The sequence below is a fragment of the Penicillium diatomitis genome (assembly GCF_028827545.1).
Source record: "Penicillium diatomitis strain IBT 30728 chromosome Unknown utg000012l_segment0_segment0, whole genome shotgun sequence".
Classification (NCBI taxonomy): Eukaryota; Fungi; Ascomycota; class Eurotiomycetes; order Eurotiales; family Aspergillaceae; genus Penicillium; species Penicillium diatomitis.
The window spans coordinates 1315060-1330038 of record NW_026623184.1 but is presented as its reverse complement, the minus strand read 5'-3'; the positions used below and the strand labels follow the sequence as shown (position 1 = coordinate 1330038).

Here is a 14979-nt window from a genome sequence, read left to right as displayed (position 1 = left end):
GAAAATCGAATCAGTCTGAGTGATCTCGTGCCTCTCTTTTACGCAATAGAGACCTGTTGCATCGTGGCTTTCACATATAGTCCATGGGGATAGTCCTGTTGAAAATACGAGATCTTCCTATATGATCATTCAACCAAAAGATCCCCAACTAGCAAGAGATACTTCAACTCCCGCGAGCTTTATATTCTGCGTCTCGTGGCACACCAGCAGTCCCGGTTACCTTTGACACTACGACCGTTGAACCGACATGTAGGAACACAGAAGAGCTCAATTCACAATGGCCAAAAGAAGACTCGCGATCGACCAGGAGCATCGATCCAGGCTAACAGGTCCCGTCAAACTCCTACGTCAATCCTGGGGCCTCATATGAAAGGGGCAGGGGCTCATGACGCTGCTCGACGTGTGGTTTCCAAGTCGGATCATACAGGAGCCAGCCGCGCTCGTTCGGAGAAAAGCCGAGCAGAGTCTGACGGTCAATGTTGAGCCCGGAGGACCCGTCGCTTGTAAGTAGGAGCTGGTTGTGGCAAGATGATGACTAGCATTGACAAGTAGGTACGGTATGATGATCTACACTGCACATGCAGTGTGGTGTAGGCGTGGAGGATGGGTGATGGTTGTTTGTCTTTGTAGTTGATGTGGAGAGCTACAGTATGTGGTTAGGGTTGCCTCTTAGTATCAAGCTTCTGCGCTCACGTGGGAAGAAACTTGTAACTATCAGACTGCACGGCAATATATGCGGTAATCCATGGACTCCTTCAGTCCCCTGATCTAATATTTTTACTAGGTATGCAAAACCCAACGCTTGCTGAAAGGTGGAATCCATTCGATCTATCATCCATCATAAACCTCAAAGCAACCATCATCCAAATTGAACAGGATTCCGAGTCCCGTCTTCTCCCAGCACCCGTCCCGTCAGCTGTCTGACTCTTGAACAGTCATCACGACCTAATGTAAAATCTCTTCAACCTCATCTCCATCACAGAGCCAGATCCAGATCCCACGCCGGCATCGGCGACCTCAGATGGATTTTTTCAAGAGAACTTGCCTCCCCCAGTTTTTTTTTTCTCTTCGGCCCAGACTCCATCGCCGGCTTCGCGATGCATATTCGATGGATTCCATTACGTCTTCGGCCCGTGATTCGTGCAGACGGGCCGAAGACTGGTTCCAGGAGTGCCCTCGGTGGCTGTCGATCCACTCCGAATCGGCCTCGTGCCTGAAAGAGGGTGTAGACTGTAGAAAAGGAAGGGCAATGGGACAGCTTCGGTCGATAATTGAGTCAAAAATTGTGGCAGTTGTCACGAGTTGAATGTCCTTCTTTCTTTCTTTTTTTTTTGGCTTTTCTTCCATATCGAAATCTTTGTTTTATGACAACATCTTTACGTTCGGGGATTTCCCAAGTCTTGATTATAGCTCATCTACTCACGGTGACACTGCTTGAGTCGATTTCCATCGGTTCGATTCTACCTTGATATATGACTTCATCGGAAGCTGTTCAAGACGAAATGAGTGCGCCAACGGATCATTCGGCGATGCACACAGATCTGGAGAATGGAGTGTCTACGAGGAACTCTGATTCATGTTACCCCGTGGAATACGAGCCCGAGAACAAGATCCACGACTCACCGGAATACAAGCAAGATGCTTTTGGTAATGAGGAGGGAGCTGAAGTCAAGTACAAGGTCTTGAAGTGGTGGTATGTCTTTTTTTTTTTTTTTGACAACTTGGACTTCTAGTCCATCCGCAATGGCTGGGATTCGGTGTTCTAACCCTATGAGTGTATTTACATTTAGGCAATGCGGTTTACGTATGTGGACATCTAGGGTCTCACGAGTCACCGGAGACCTTTCTTTTTGATCTCGAAACATGCGCCAAACATTCACTGTTCTAACAGACATCTTCTAGTCATGGTTGCCGAGACCGTCTCCCTGGGTGTTCTCTCTCTGCCTGCAGCAGTCGCGACATTAGGTCTCGTGCCGTACGTCTTACAATAAACTTCACCATCTCATATCTGGGCTACCTAGATATGCGTTTGGCCCCTTGAGGAACCCCAAGCTGACACTTGATTTCTAGATCAATCATCCTGATCATCGTGCTCGGCCTCCTCGCAACATGGACCGGTTACATGATCGGACAGATGAAACTCAAGTATCCCTATATCATGAACATGGCGGACGCCGGCGAAGTGCTCGCCGGCTCATTTGGTCGCGAATTCATGGGCGTCTGCCAGATTCTTTTCCTCATCTTCATCATGTCCAGTCATCTGTTGACGTTTACCGTGGCCATGAACACGATCACCAGTCACGGCACTTGTTCACTGGTCTTTGGGATTGTGGGGACGATAGTCTCGTTCGTGTGCTGTCTGCCCCGGACCTTGGAAAAGATGTCTTGGTTATCTCTTGTGTGTAAGTTCAGTCTTTGTCCGTCCACGTCCACGTCGTAACCACTCATCAAAACGCGATATTACCAAGGAAGGAACAAGGAACAAGGAACAAGGAATCGACTAACCCTTCCATATCCAGCATTCATCAGCATCATCGTCGCCGTCTTCATCTGCATGATCGCCGTCGGCATTGAAAATCCCGGCAATGGCGTCGTCGCCGTCGCCCAAACCGATCTATACCACGGCTTCGCAGCAGTCTGCAATATCGTCTTTGCCTTTTCCGGCCACGCAGCTTACTTTGGACTGATGGCGGAGCTGAAGAACCCTCGGGACTTTACCAAGTCCCTCTGTCTTCTGCAGGGTATCGATATCAGTCTGTATATGATTGCCTCGCTGGTGATCTATCGGTATGCGGGCGATAGTGTGACTTCTCCTGCTTTGGGCTCCGCGTCTCCATTAGTGGCCAAGATTTGTTATGGGATTGCTCTTCCTACGGTATGCTTGTCTAGCTCGCGGTTGTTTCACGGTGGGGAATGTTAGGGCTAATTCTCGCGTCATAATAGATCATTCTCGCGGGCGTAATCAACGGCCACGTCGCCGTCAAATACGTCTACATGCGCGTTCTCGCCGGAACAGATCGTATGCACAAGCGTGACTGGGTCGCAGTCAGTTCGTGGGTGGGCATTGCGGCGGCTCTGTGGATCATTGCCTGGATTATCTCTGCTGCTATCCCTGTTTTCAGCAACCTACTCAGCCTGATTGTACGTTTTTTTTCCTCCTACACCCCCAAGATACAAACACAGGAAAGGAGAGGAATGACGACCACCGCTGCTATCCTTGTTTCTTTCCCGTGGCTTTTCATACAATGCTAACACTCTTCTTGTCCGCACTTGTAGACGGCCCTTTTCGCATCCTGGTTCAGTTACTGTCTTGGAGGCGTCTTCTGGCTATACATCCACAAGGGCCAATGGACGTCCTCGCCGCGGATGATTGTGTTCTCCATCATCAACTTGGTGCTTATTGGGATTGGTCTGGTGATTGTACGTGATACCTTCTCATTCGACACTTTGATCAAGAGAGAAAATCAATTGGCTAATTGAATGCTCGATAGTGCGGAATGGGCCTTTGGGTCTCTGGCAAGGCGATCCATGAGAATCCCAGTAGCGCGAGCTTTTCCTGTGCGAATAATGCGTGATTGATATGATGCATCATTTATCGAGACTCGTGAAGGTTTGTTGGGGGTAATCGGGAGTTTTTCTTTCTTCCGTTTCTTTGTTTGTTTTGTTGGGGCTCTGTTTTACGTTGCATTGGGGAAAAGCATACAGGACGGAGTCTATGCCGGGTTTAATATTATCATTAATTCATATTGCTGGTGCTTCAATCTTCCGAGTATTTGTCTCATGTGAGAGGTGATTCATCTCGTGTATGCGGCTTCGGCCTTGCCAGGGCACAATCTGTGGTCCTCCAGCCGAGACAAGCAATATGTATCTCGTGGGCACCGTCTGACAGCGCCATCCCTTCCGAATAAGAAATACTGCACCGAGAATGACCAGTCGGGGCTTCTTCTCTCATTACTCGTGCAGGTCTGATCGTAGAAACTGTCGGTAGTTCTGGACAACTCAAGAACACGAGAGCCGAGAGTCGTGGACCCAAAAAGTATCCAAGCCTTGATTGTTCAAGGCCATCCCTTCATGGGTCACAGACATAAGAAGATGTGCGCCTGCAGGGACCAAGTTGGCCTTTGCATTGAGCCGCTGCAGAGACGTTGTGATACCTGTTCGACTCTTCGTTAGCCCCCAGTTCTTCAACAAGGTGCATGCGCTTCGGGATTTAACAAAGATAGGAGCAGTTTTTTTCAGAGAGAAGATTAAGGTCGTCAAAGCCTTACACATCAGCTACAATGGTATGGTTTTCCGACTAAGGATGACTTGATTTCTTTTCATCATGTCAAGGGGGGACTTCCGGGGGCAGGAGACAAGGGTCTAAATTGTGGACTTACTCAAATTTTGGCGGAGCATGGCATGCCCGACTCACTGAGAGGTGAGCTTGTAGACATTCCCTCGGTTCAGGATTTTCTTCAGCTCTGTAGCCAGTCAAAAAGCAAGCAGCAAGCTGTGGACTCGATGTTTGTTTGACTTTTGCATCTCTCACGCACAGCTCAATCATCGTAAGAAATGATCTTCCGTCCGTGAAAGGTCGGATGCGCTTGTCTCGTACGCTGAGTTTGGTCCAGAGCTGAAGCTGGAGCTGGAACCGAAGCCTTGCTTTGGACATCATCATGATGATCCTCATAGTCGAGAGACTGCTCAGGCTGATCCGGAACCTCGTGATCGACGCGTTTCAGACGTTTCCCCGAAGCAGGCGACACTTGGCACCGCTGCTGCAATGTGTCCGTCACGGGAGAATCTGACGAGTCCAGCGCTCGATCCTGCACCTCGACACTCGCGTCCTCATCCAAGGATCTCTTGCCCGCCCGAGCTTCATATTCCGCATCATCTTGTTCGAGCTGTCTCTTGCGCAACAGGGCATGGACCTCGGTATGTCTGAAGATGCGAATCTGCTCATCGGTCAGAGTTCGCTTCACTCCGTCGGGGTAGTGGCCGAGATCATCTTCTTCCGTGGAGCGAGTGTCTGAGGTGACAGAATCAGCTGCCTCTGGGTATGGCGGCTGGAGTGGAGATCGGGCACCGGGGAAATGAGTTGCTTGGAAGGATTGGAGGTCTTCCTAAGATGAGAGCATCAGCTGAAGCTAGCGCAGGGACGGATGTTCGAATATTGATTCTCGTACGAGAGTGATTGTGGGAATTTGCATTGCAAAGAAGAGATGCTGCTATGGGATATGATGTTGGTCACCAAGAAGCGCGACCGGCAGGGGTGAAACGCTCGCATACTGCTACGTTGGTAGCTGCCGCCACGGGTAGATAGTTAAGGTACCGGTAGGTGGAAGTGCTTTGGGGACCGCTTGATCATTACGTAAGACTGCTGTGGAGATCGAGTCAACACCGACGACGAAACCGACGACGAAACCGACGACAACGACATGCACGGGACCGGGGAAATGCGCAACAAACAAAATCGTTCGCCGGATGACATTGAAAAATCATGGATATGAAGCTAAGAGCTGCCAGGTAATTGCTACAGGCTTGCCTAGTGACAATAATGTACAGTAGCATCACAGCTATTTGGGATGAAGCGCCTGCGATTTTATCAAACAGTGTCAACACAGTAACACACACAACAAACAAGATTACACCCCATCGTCTTCCGCGTTTTCTTCTGGGGCCGTCCCATGGACAGGGGAGTGCAAAGTCTCGAGTAGCAATTTCCTCATCTTCAAGCTTGGCTTCCCCAATGCCGACGTGGAGAAGAGTGCGGGCTCGATGATAGCCGCGGCGAGCGTATTGCCGGCATCATCGTCCTGAGAAGGATCGTCGCTCTCCTTGAATGTCTGTCCAGAGATGAGCGGAGGCGGCAACTCGCATCCTGACACAGACCTTGCCATGATCTTCAATGTGGATTCATGAAGGTAGCCGCCGGGCGAAGGCCAGAATTGCTTCGTCTCCAAGGGAACCGACAAGTTGACCACATTCTGCCTCTTCGCGTTCAGGTAGGACATGATGAAGCGGAAATAGAGATATCGGCGTCGGGGTCGGTTGTTGTTCAAGAACGTCAGAGGGCGATTGTGTAGGTCCTGAGGAGTATGATTAAAAAAAGCCTTGCTAGAGTGGGCAAGGACGGCTGATTGACTATTGTCTAGACTGACCTTTACTCTGACGAAAGCGTCACCACGGCCAGGAGTTCCCTCCAGACCCTTCATGTTTGAACTGCGATCGCAAATAATGTCCTTGTCCTTGGATCGGTCCAGAACCAAGCATCGCCATGTCGTCGGCACTGTGAAATCTCCAGGCGCGGGAACAATGACGAGGGTACCTTGGTCAAGGTGACGCTCAATGACACTGTGGAGGTTTACGGCTAGAGGAACAAACAAGATGTGAATATGATGTTGTCGCCGCTGGGAAAAAAGATAGAACTGACCATTTTGAGGGTCGGAGCTGATGTCGTCGTCCATTTGACCAAAAATGTGGTCAAGATCCCCGGCACGTAGGCTTTTGGGCACGATATGTGCAGCCTTGATTCCATCAGCGTCTCTCCAGACTCCGAGCACATGGCACCAGTTGAGGTCCTTGCTCGGGCGCTGGTCGGTAATGCCGTATAGTTGATTGACCTTCTCCTTGAACCGTTTCGCATTGAAGGAGGTCGCGGCCTGTCTGACGGTAGCTCTCATCACGCGGTCGAGTATTGCCTGGACGTAGGCCCGCTCGAGTAGGCCATCCGGCTCTCCGTCGATCTTCTGGCGTATACTAGCAGTGTCCTTCTCAAGGTCGTCCGCCAAATGCCTTTTCTGCCGCTTCAAGAATTTCAGCGTTGAGGTTGTCACTGCGAGCTTTGTCACAACTGGAGCCATGTGCGACTGGAGCTCTTCGTTCGAAAGCAGCTGCTGCTCGTGCCCTTCGAGGATTCCACGCTTGACGAGTTCGTAATACTTCTCGAACTCTGTCAACTGCTCAATCTTGGCTTCCAGGAAATCCGAGGCGTTCGATTCCAGGGAGTCTGTGGTCTTGGCCGACATCTGAGATGATGCACTGACGCATCTACTCCGAGCCTGTTGCAGCTGATGCAAATTGCTGAGGGTCAGCGCCGACGATGTGCGTTCGGGAAGCTCAGGAATCTTGAGTTTTGCCGTGTCTTTGGGCACGAGCTGGGCAGTGCTTTGGCCGACTTGGCGGAGAGGAAGACGTTTGGAGGCGTTGTTTACCTCAGTTGGAGACGACATTTTCTCGATGGCCTCAGCTGTGAGCTTGAGTCTCGAGAAGACAGAAAGGAGGGAAGCAAGCAGAGTTCAAGCAGAGTCGATGAAAGTTTGACTTCAAACGGAAGACGGGGACACCGACAATTGAGAGAAGGAGAAGAGTCAAGTGAGAGTCAAGTGAGAGCCAAGTGAGAGTCAAGTGAGAGCCAAGTGAGTCAACTGAAGGAAGCACGCGTCATGATGAGCGCGCCATTGAAAAATTCGAGCATCTTGGTGATGGAAGGAAGGAACGGCGTAAATGGAAGGCGCGAGACGTTGGTCTCCGCTTCAGCCAAGCAGATAGAGCCAACATGGACAGACCATCGTCCGTTGTCAATGAGCAGGAGCCTTAACCTCAATAGTTGCCAACCTTGGAGATTGGACGATGACAACCTCATTGTTGGGCGTATATTTCGTGGTTGGGTTGTGATCAGGTAGAGGACCCCGAGCATGCTTCAGCGACTAGGATGAAGGAGCCATCACTAGCTTGATTAGTGAGGGGACTGGATTAGTGTCATTTGAACCTGGAGGTGTGTTTTGTTTTCAGGGCACAAGTCACAAAGTAGACAGATAAAGATGTATGTGAAAAAAATGTGCAGATCAAATCTGTGTCAAAGCGTACTTTTTATCAGCAGAGGGCTCTTTAAAGGGTCGTTCTGGGGTTCTTTTGAGATGATCTTTACGAGGAATATTGGCCGCGGAGAATCATAGACCTACAGCGTCAGTCCGTCTTATTGTAGGTCTCCGGTTGCAAAATGATGTCTAGGTAGTTCGGTGCACTGGATGGGTCTTCGCAACATGACGGTAGGCGGGAAGGCGAAAGGGATTTTAGACTACTATCATAGGACTCCAGCTGCATTGCCATAGGTCTACCGATCATATACTAGCAATTTGTCCATGACCAAACGTGGCTGTCATGCAATGAGCTTCAATCTTAAGCGTCAAGTCAACTCAGGACTTGACACGTCGACGCCTGCAAAGGCAGATCCCCAAGATAGAGGAAGTCCTAAAGTGTCCATCCAAGAAGGTTAAGATCCTCCAGTCGAGGATCTCACCTTGACGAAGGCCCCGAACACTCCGCCGAAAGCCTGATGCTCTCCACTTGATTGCCTATTTTCACCTTGACACTATCAAATTTGACCTCCACGTTCTGCACCGCCCCCAAGCCCAACCGCGCCACGCGGTCCTTCTCCGCTTGAGAAGGCTCCCTCAAGCTCCAGCCAAGCGAGATGTGAAAGCAATCCGAGTAGTCCTCGACAGGCGCGGTCCCACTGGGTCTTGGATCTCGACCATGCGATGCCTGTGCGCGATTCCGAGGAGCGCCACGCGAGGATGCATACAGTGGCGGCTGATCGAATCCCGCCAGCGTCCGATTCGACCGATTCAAGAGACGATTGAGCTCGTTCCCAGTCGGTCGCGCAACGTGGAGGACCAGGAACCAGCGTGTGCGCTCGCGATTGGATACCCACTTGAGGGTGTCCGGGACGACAGTGAATCTTGAATGGGAAAGTTAGCGCGGTGGAACAGGAACGAGGGACGTTGGAATGAGAGAATTGGGTTGTGTTGTTTTCCGAGATGAGGGGGGCTTTTGATCGACGCATTTTCACACCCGTGGAGGGGGAGACTGTGCGACTTGACTCACAGTGAAACGTGGGAGGCTTGTATTGACGTGGCTAGGCACTCCATGAACGATGTGCGCTGCTCTGTCCGTAGTACAACGGGGGGTGACAAGCTGATGTGTAATGGCAGCTGCGCGCCTAGATCACTGTGTAAAAGGCTGTGGAGGTGCACAGCGTCGGCTGAATGACCATCATGACTATCATCACCACCATCCTCCTCCTCCTCCTCCTCCTCCTCCGCCTCATGTGATGATGGTCTGGTTTCGTTGGCTCGTTTCAAAAGGCTTTCCAGCCAGCTGAGCTCGGATTTCCCCGGGTACCCTGATCAGCAACCATCAGATACGAGACCAAAAGCCGAACAGGAGCAAATTCAGACGGGACAGGGCAGAGTTGAATAGGGCAGGGCCGGGCCACCCAGTGCCGTAAAAAGGGCGCATACGTACATTCCAGATAGACATGGGTGGGCCAGTTGCCTTCCATGTGGGGAATGACACGCTTGCGACCCCCATGGAGACTCGGATCATCCTTCACGCTGACCCGCGTGCTCGAGGCATACAAGTCATGAAAAGCCCGAGGCAAGGGCGGTAACTGGCTCGTCGCCGAGGTCGAGGTTAGGGACGAGCATTCACGACGTGGTCTCTTGGCGGGTGGAGATGCTGCAGAGCGTTCTGCATCTGACTCGGAGTCGGAGTACGGCACTAGGGACATGCCGGATTTCAAGGAAGTAGTAGATTGACTTTTTTTTTTTTTTTTTGGCGGTGATTTGACGGACGCGGTTTAGTCTGTTGAGTTTGTTTTCGTTTGGGTTTGCGGAGAAGAGCTTGGCAACCAGGTTTTGCCCGGGGGCGTCGCCTCTGAGGATCGGCTGTGGCTGCCGCAGCCCCATCGCAGATGGATTATCCTAGGTTGACAGAGGCACTGTACCACGCGGGCTGAAGGAGGGAAAGAAAAGGCATGTCGAGGTACTGGAACAGAAGAGCAACAGCGCGCTCCGATATGTCGCACGTCAGACGCGGCTGCAAGTGCAAGTGCAACAGAAATCCTGAATGAGTGTCCATCGATGATTCAAGTCACAGCACCCGAGGTCTCAGGCATCTTCCGGGATAGCCTACAAATTGCTCATCTTGGTATGTGGTACCATACTACTCACGTAAGTTCAAATGGAACATGATAACTACTATGTAGTTAGTATGTACTAACTAGCTGTAGACATGCAAATGCTGACCACCACTCCATGCAACTGCACAAGGCTTCACCATGGCGACGAGTCGAGAGTCTATCATTAGACGATACGCTGTTCCATTCTGCCATGAGATGTCCAGATTGATCTCGGCAATCGCCCATAACCCCCGGCGACCCTTCCAGAACTCGGTGGCCTTGAATGTAACTCCGTAAGCACTTCTCTGCCAATGTAACTCTGTAGGCGAGACCCCCATCGAACGAGCCTAGACCCTGGGCCCTTTTCCAAAGATCGGTCAAACTCATGGGAAAGAAGGTACATCATCTTCGCACATGACTCAGGGATCTACATGATCTACCCGACAAGCGTGTTATTGAGTGGCATTTTCGTAGTCGACTCGGCCCCGGCCCGCCGAGTTCGCGAGGCAGCAAAGGTTCAAGAAATAGACCCGGAGAGCCGGCGATCAAAGCCCATTGCCCGGCAAGGAGAGGTGAAGTTTCATCGCTGCGACGAGAAACGTTGCGGGACGCACCAAGGCAGGTACTAGCCTGCAGTTTGGAGGATGTGGATACAGTACACACGACACACCCTAACGTCGTAGGTCGAGCGCAGAATGAGACCGTGGGCTCGGATCAAGGGTGACGGAGATCACCCTTGCAGAACCAGCAACCGAAGCCGGGTTCACTCCAGTGATGTGGAGGGGAGTAGAGACTCTAGAGTTGCGGACCGATTGACCTGGCGGTGAACCGGGTCTTCCCCATCTTTGCTCAGGTGCCCTTACCGGGGTGGATGAGATGGCATCCGTGGCTTCTATCGATGCGGCAGCGGTATCAGTCTGTGACGATGATGATCGCACGCGCTACATTGCTCCATCGCGACAAGCAAGGGCAATCAAGTTATTCCCATCAATCTACCCGAGTTTAGTGGCAGTGCGAACCTTCGTTCATCCATCATCAGGGGAGCCTCCGCTCTAGCCGGGTCGCCAGGTATGACGCTGGTGAAGAAGCTCGCTCACCGAGCCCTATCACTTCCACCCCACACGGAGTACTCGGGGAAGTGGTAAACAACTGAACATGTCGAGCAGTTTCATACCCAAGGGAGAAAGATTGCCTACGTTTCTGGGGGACTGACCGACATCTGCAGCTTTTGACGCTCGAGGGTAGATGACCAATTGTTCTCTTTCAACGAAACAGCCAAGTCGGACTTGCCCTCGTTTCGGTCCAAGCGGCTTGCCCGTGCTTAGATCACTGATTGACAGTAAGGAGCTGCAAAGTGTGTGGACTTGGCATCGGTACATTTATTCGATATCTCTTCCAAATCCTCCCTGGAATAGCGCTCGATTTTGAGGCTGACTCGGCACCTATGATTTGCAGTCACGCATCGGCAATGCGTGGCCGAGTGATCCACTACTGCCTATTTGTACATTTGAACAATATGTGCCTCGCTGCATACTATAGGTTCAAGAGTGTTCTCCAACCCGATGACCCAGAGTTGCCTCTCACCGTACTGGATTGATGTATTCAAATGTTGTCCATCAATTCTGTAGGTCAGGAGCGCGGCTAGTCCGTGGAGTCATGATTCTGTTGCCCCTCGATCAATTCGCATGGACTGGATCCAAGCGCGTGCATGCCTCGCAGACGGCCCGTGCGTCATCGATTTGGACCCGGACGTGAAGGTGTCACCGTGTGCCCGACGACCATGCGGATCTGCATCGCCTTTCGAGTCTCGGTCCACTGCCGCACAGACGCTGACGTGAGGGCCATCCCACCTCCCTCCGAGACCCCCACCGCGATGGAGACTCGAGAAGGAGTGTGGGCTCTGAGGCACCCTTTGCCCCCGGATGATATCACCGGGAGAGATCGTCATCCACCGGGGAGCCTCTTGAGTCGAGAGCCTCGCCCGAGGCTCCCGTAGCCCAAGGGCCCAAGTGGGGAGAAGCCCAAGGGAACCAAAAAAAAGCCACCATCGAACGGTTTACTGCGATGGGACAAGCGCCCGTCGGAGATGAGTGACTCGGCCACTAGGGTGGTCCCGTGACGGTGTCAGGCCGGACGAGAGTGGGGGCCGTCCCTGCTTATCGATAAGCAGGGGTCTCCACCCTCGATTGAATGACGACTGCAGGGACACACTCACCCAGTCTCGTGCGTCTAGTAACGACTCAATGAGGACTGAGCAGTGAGGACTCGCCAGTTTCCACTACTGTCAGTGCGCAGTATGTCAGTAGTAGTCAATACTAAAATAAAAAAGACGGTTCAAGCTGAAGCTATTTTCCAATTATCGCATCTCGTACACTCCGGTAACTGAAGTACTGCATCCCAAGGATTACCTTACTTTGGAACCACCTAGGGCGCAGCGTACGGAACCTCGGAAGTGACAGGCAGCGGTACCAGAGACACCACCAGAGCCAAAGTAAGGCACGCACACGCAAGTCTGTCACGTCACCCTCCCGCTTTCTTCCGTGTGAGATGGTCTAGTCCCTGAGGTGCTTCTTTGGGCGTCGGACCTCACGTTGAATCGTACTGTTAGCTTGCCCGACGATCTTTAATTTATCGATTCGCCCTTCGTTGCAGTCTTTTGCCTCTGCTTCATCTTCCTTCTTCCTCTCTTCTCTCTCCGTCTTTCATCAGATCTTCTCTCTCCTCCATTTCTCTCTACCGTCCGGCTATACTTTCTCCGTTCCTTCGAGATCACTGTCTCGACCACTGTCTGGACCACGAGACCGTTGTGTACCTCTGCGCATTATATACTTTGACCCCGCCACTATTGCGCCGGGTTGTTCTCTCCGTCGAGGTACACTCCAGAGGGTGCGCAGAAGGTGTCATCCCCCGTAAGCAACGATCACGACCTGTTCGTAGGTGTTTGTCCGATATTCACAATGCCGGGCATCGAGTACAACTCGATGGCTTCACGCTATCACCCACACCATCCCTTGAACCGCCAGAGCGGCCGGGACCGCCGCTCGACCTTTTCGTCAATGGACAGCCGGAACCCGTATGCCAGCTACATGGCCGAGGCACCACCAGCCTACTCCTCTCACTACCACCACCGGTCTTCAAAGATCCCGTCCCGGGAATACCACTCTCGCGCGTCTGGATCCGACTCGGAAGACTCCTGGTGGTCTCGATCTCCCGACGACCACCCGCCGACATATCCAAGTCTGTCCCGGGAAAAGGTCTCCCGGGAGAGAGTCACAGCGCGACGGTTCCCGCCGCGACAACTCCTCCGGCAGGCGGCCGCGACGCTTACAGGTCCGCCCTCCATACGCCTCCCAGTACGTTCAGCCCGATATCATTGATCGGCTGGACGATGCTTCTTTCGGTGCCTACCACCACGAGGGGCCCTTCGATGCTGCGTCCCCCCAGCGCAACCGGGTCAGCAAGAACAGTCCTATTGAGGCTGTCAAGGATTCCATCGAGGAGACGCTGCGGGCGACTCCCCGAGACAAGATCATCGACACCATCGAGAGCCACCGGCCCTTGGATGGTGTCGCGTACTTTCCTCCTGGTACGACGGATCGGGAGGGACAAACGTACCAGTACGAGGAGGGATCCAATATGATGGACGAGTATGGACTTTTCATGCGCACGCCGGGAAAGGTATGTGAAGTGATGCCTGTATCTCTCACTTTGAGATGAGTGGTTAACGGCCTTATCTGCAGAAATTCACCGATGAGGATTTCAAAAATGATCCCTTTTACAACCAGCCTCATCCCAACTACCTCTCAAACCTGAAGAGGAAGATCAGTCTGAAGCGCTGGAAGGAGCGTCGAGGGACTCTTTGATCTAACGGTGGATTCTTTGCCTGCTAGGTCTGTGGCTGTTGCGTCGCTACACATTTCTCCTGGACTCTTCTGGTCTCTCCTGGTTTCCTCCATGCTTTTTTTTTGGTTCTGGCGCAGGTTGTGGCTTTTGTGATTGATTTTTGTGCAGTCTGGTTCCTGCGCAACTCTTTCTGCTCTTATTTCCTCGGGATCTGGTATATGATGATGTTTCGTTTACGACGTCATGACTGGGAATGGATATCTGGGGGATTTCGCTTGCCGTTTCAGATTCTGTGATATGGTCTTGCTCAGGGTGAGACCAATGGATTGATACACCGTGCTAGAGGTTTGGATAGGCGTATCATGCAAGACAGGAAGTGGCGTTCTCCAATTTTCGGGCCTAGATTTCTGTTTCAGTCGAGTTAATGAATGAAATTTACATTCCAGATTGCCTTCCAAACAAGGAGACTGTCCGAGGAATTGGTTGAAGCTCAGAGATCCTATCGTCCTACTACTGCGGTTTCACCACGTGCATTATCTGACAGATCACGGTGGGCATTCCACCTGTTCAAGCAGTCTGTACTCTGTAGATCAATAAAACGAATCAAAATAACAACACCATGGAGCACCTGTTATCGTACACGGAATGCCTATATGCCCCCTCAATCACAAGACGCATGTCTACCATCACCTACACCGTGCCTCGAATCTCAATCTCAAAGCCCTGGCAAAACAACTTCTCGGATAAATCGTGGGAGTTACCAGCACATCTCCATCTCCATCTCCATCGTCCCCACCCGTAATGCGTAATCTGCGGGAGCTTCTTTCCACCCAAAACGACATTGACCACATTGAAACCAGCAATGCAGTTATTGGATCTGATGCAAAACTGGAAGCCAGCCCTCATCAAAGCCGATGCACAACCACTTGCATGTTTTACCTACACCCGTCAGTCTCCTCCAATTCCATCCCCAACGGGCACTCGCGCATCACAGTTTGGAAGCGCACCAGTAAGTGACAAAAGCCGGACCGCGCCAGAGCCCGAGCCCAAGCCCCTGCCCGGGCTGACGGGAGTACTTCCATGCGCAAGCCATGGACTCACACGCGTCGACAGCCACCGCCTGGCTTGGTGTTCCATTTTCCGGGACAGTCTCCCCAGTCAGGCACGACGGGGTTGGATCTGGGGAGATC

At 52.0% G+C, this 14979-nt stretch overlaps 5 protein-coding genes across 5 annotated transcripts; 2 read left to right on the top strand and 3 right to left on the bottom strand.

Annotated features, from left to right (window-relative positions):
* Nucleotides 1-1502: 1502 nt before the first annotated feature.
* On the top strand, nt 1503-3575 carry N7539_008358 (neutral amino acid permease; the record flags this gene model as incomplete). The annotated part of the gene is made up of 7 exons (XM_056937958.1): nt 1503-1687; nt 1892-1975; nt 2071-2400; nt 2530-2875; nt 2944-3141; nt 3277-3420; nt 3492-3575. 7 exons carry the CDS (start codon nt 1503-1505, stop codon nt 3573-3575), a joined length of 1371 nt encoding a protein of 456 aa, XP_056787050.1.
* A 963-nt stretch (nt 3576-4538) lies between these two features.
* N7539_008357 (uncharacterized protein) lies at nt 4539-5192 on the bottom strand (the record flags this gene model as incomplete). The annotated part of the gene is made up of 2 exons (XM_056937957.1): nt 4539-5105; nt 5169-5192. The coding sequence occupies 2 exons, from the start codon at nt 5190-5192 to the stop codon at nt 4539-4541; spliced, it is 591 nt and encodes a 196-aa protein (XP_056787049.1).
* Nucleotides 5193-5627: 435 nt separating this feature from the next.
* Nucleotides 5628-7214, bottom strand: N7539_008356 (uncharacterized protein; the record flags this gene model as incomplete). Its single annotated transcript, XM_056937956.1, has 1 exon — nt 5628-7214. One exon carries the CDS (start codon nt 7212-7214, stop codon nt 5628-5630), a length of 1587 nt encoding a protein of 528 aa, XP_056787048.1.
* A 1066-nt stretch (nt 7215-8280) lies between these two features.
* On the bottom strand, nt 8281-9556 carry N7539_008355 (HVSL domain-containing protein; the record flags this gene model as incomplete). Its single annotated transcript, XM_056937955.1, has 3 exons — nt 8281-8725; nt 8872-9169; nt 9292-9556. 3 exons carry the CDS (start codon nt 9554-9556, stop codon nt 8281-8283), a joined length of 1008 nt encoding a protein of 335 aa, XP_056787047.1.
* A 3347-nt stretch (nt 9557-12903) lies between these two features.
* On the top strand, nt 12904-13809 carry N7539_008354 (uncharacterized protein; the record flags this gene model as incomplete). Its single annotated transcript, XM_056937954.1, is given in 4 exon segments — nt 12904-13076; nt 13087-13276; nt 13301-13624; nt 13687-13809. 4 exon segments carry the CDS (start codon nt 12904-12906, stop codon nt 13807-13809), a joined length of 810 nt encoding a protein of 269 aa, XP_056787046.1.
* Between the last annotated feature and the right edge of the window lie 1170 nt (nt 13810-14979).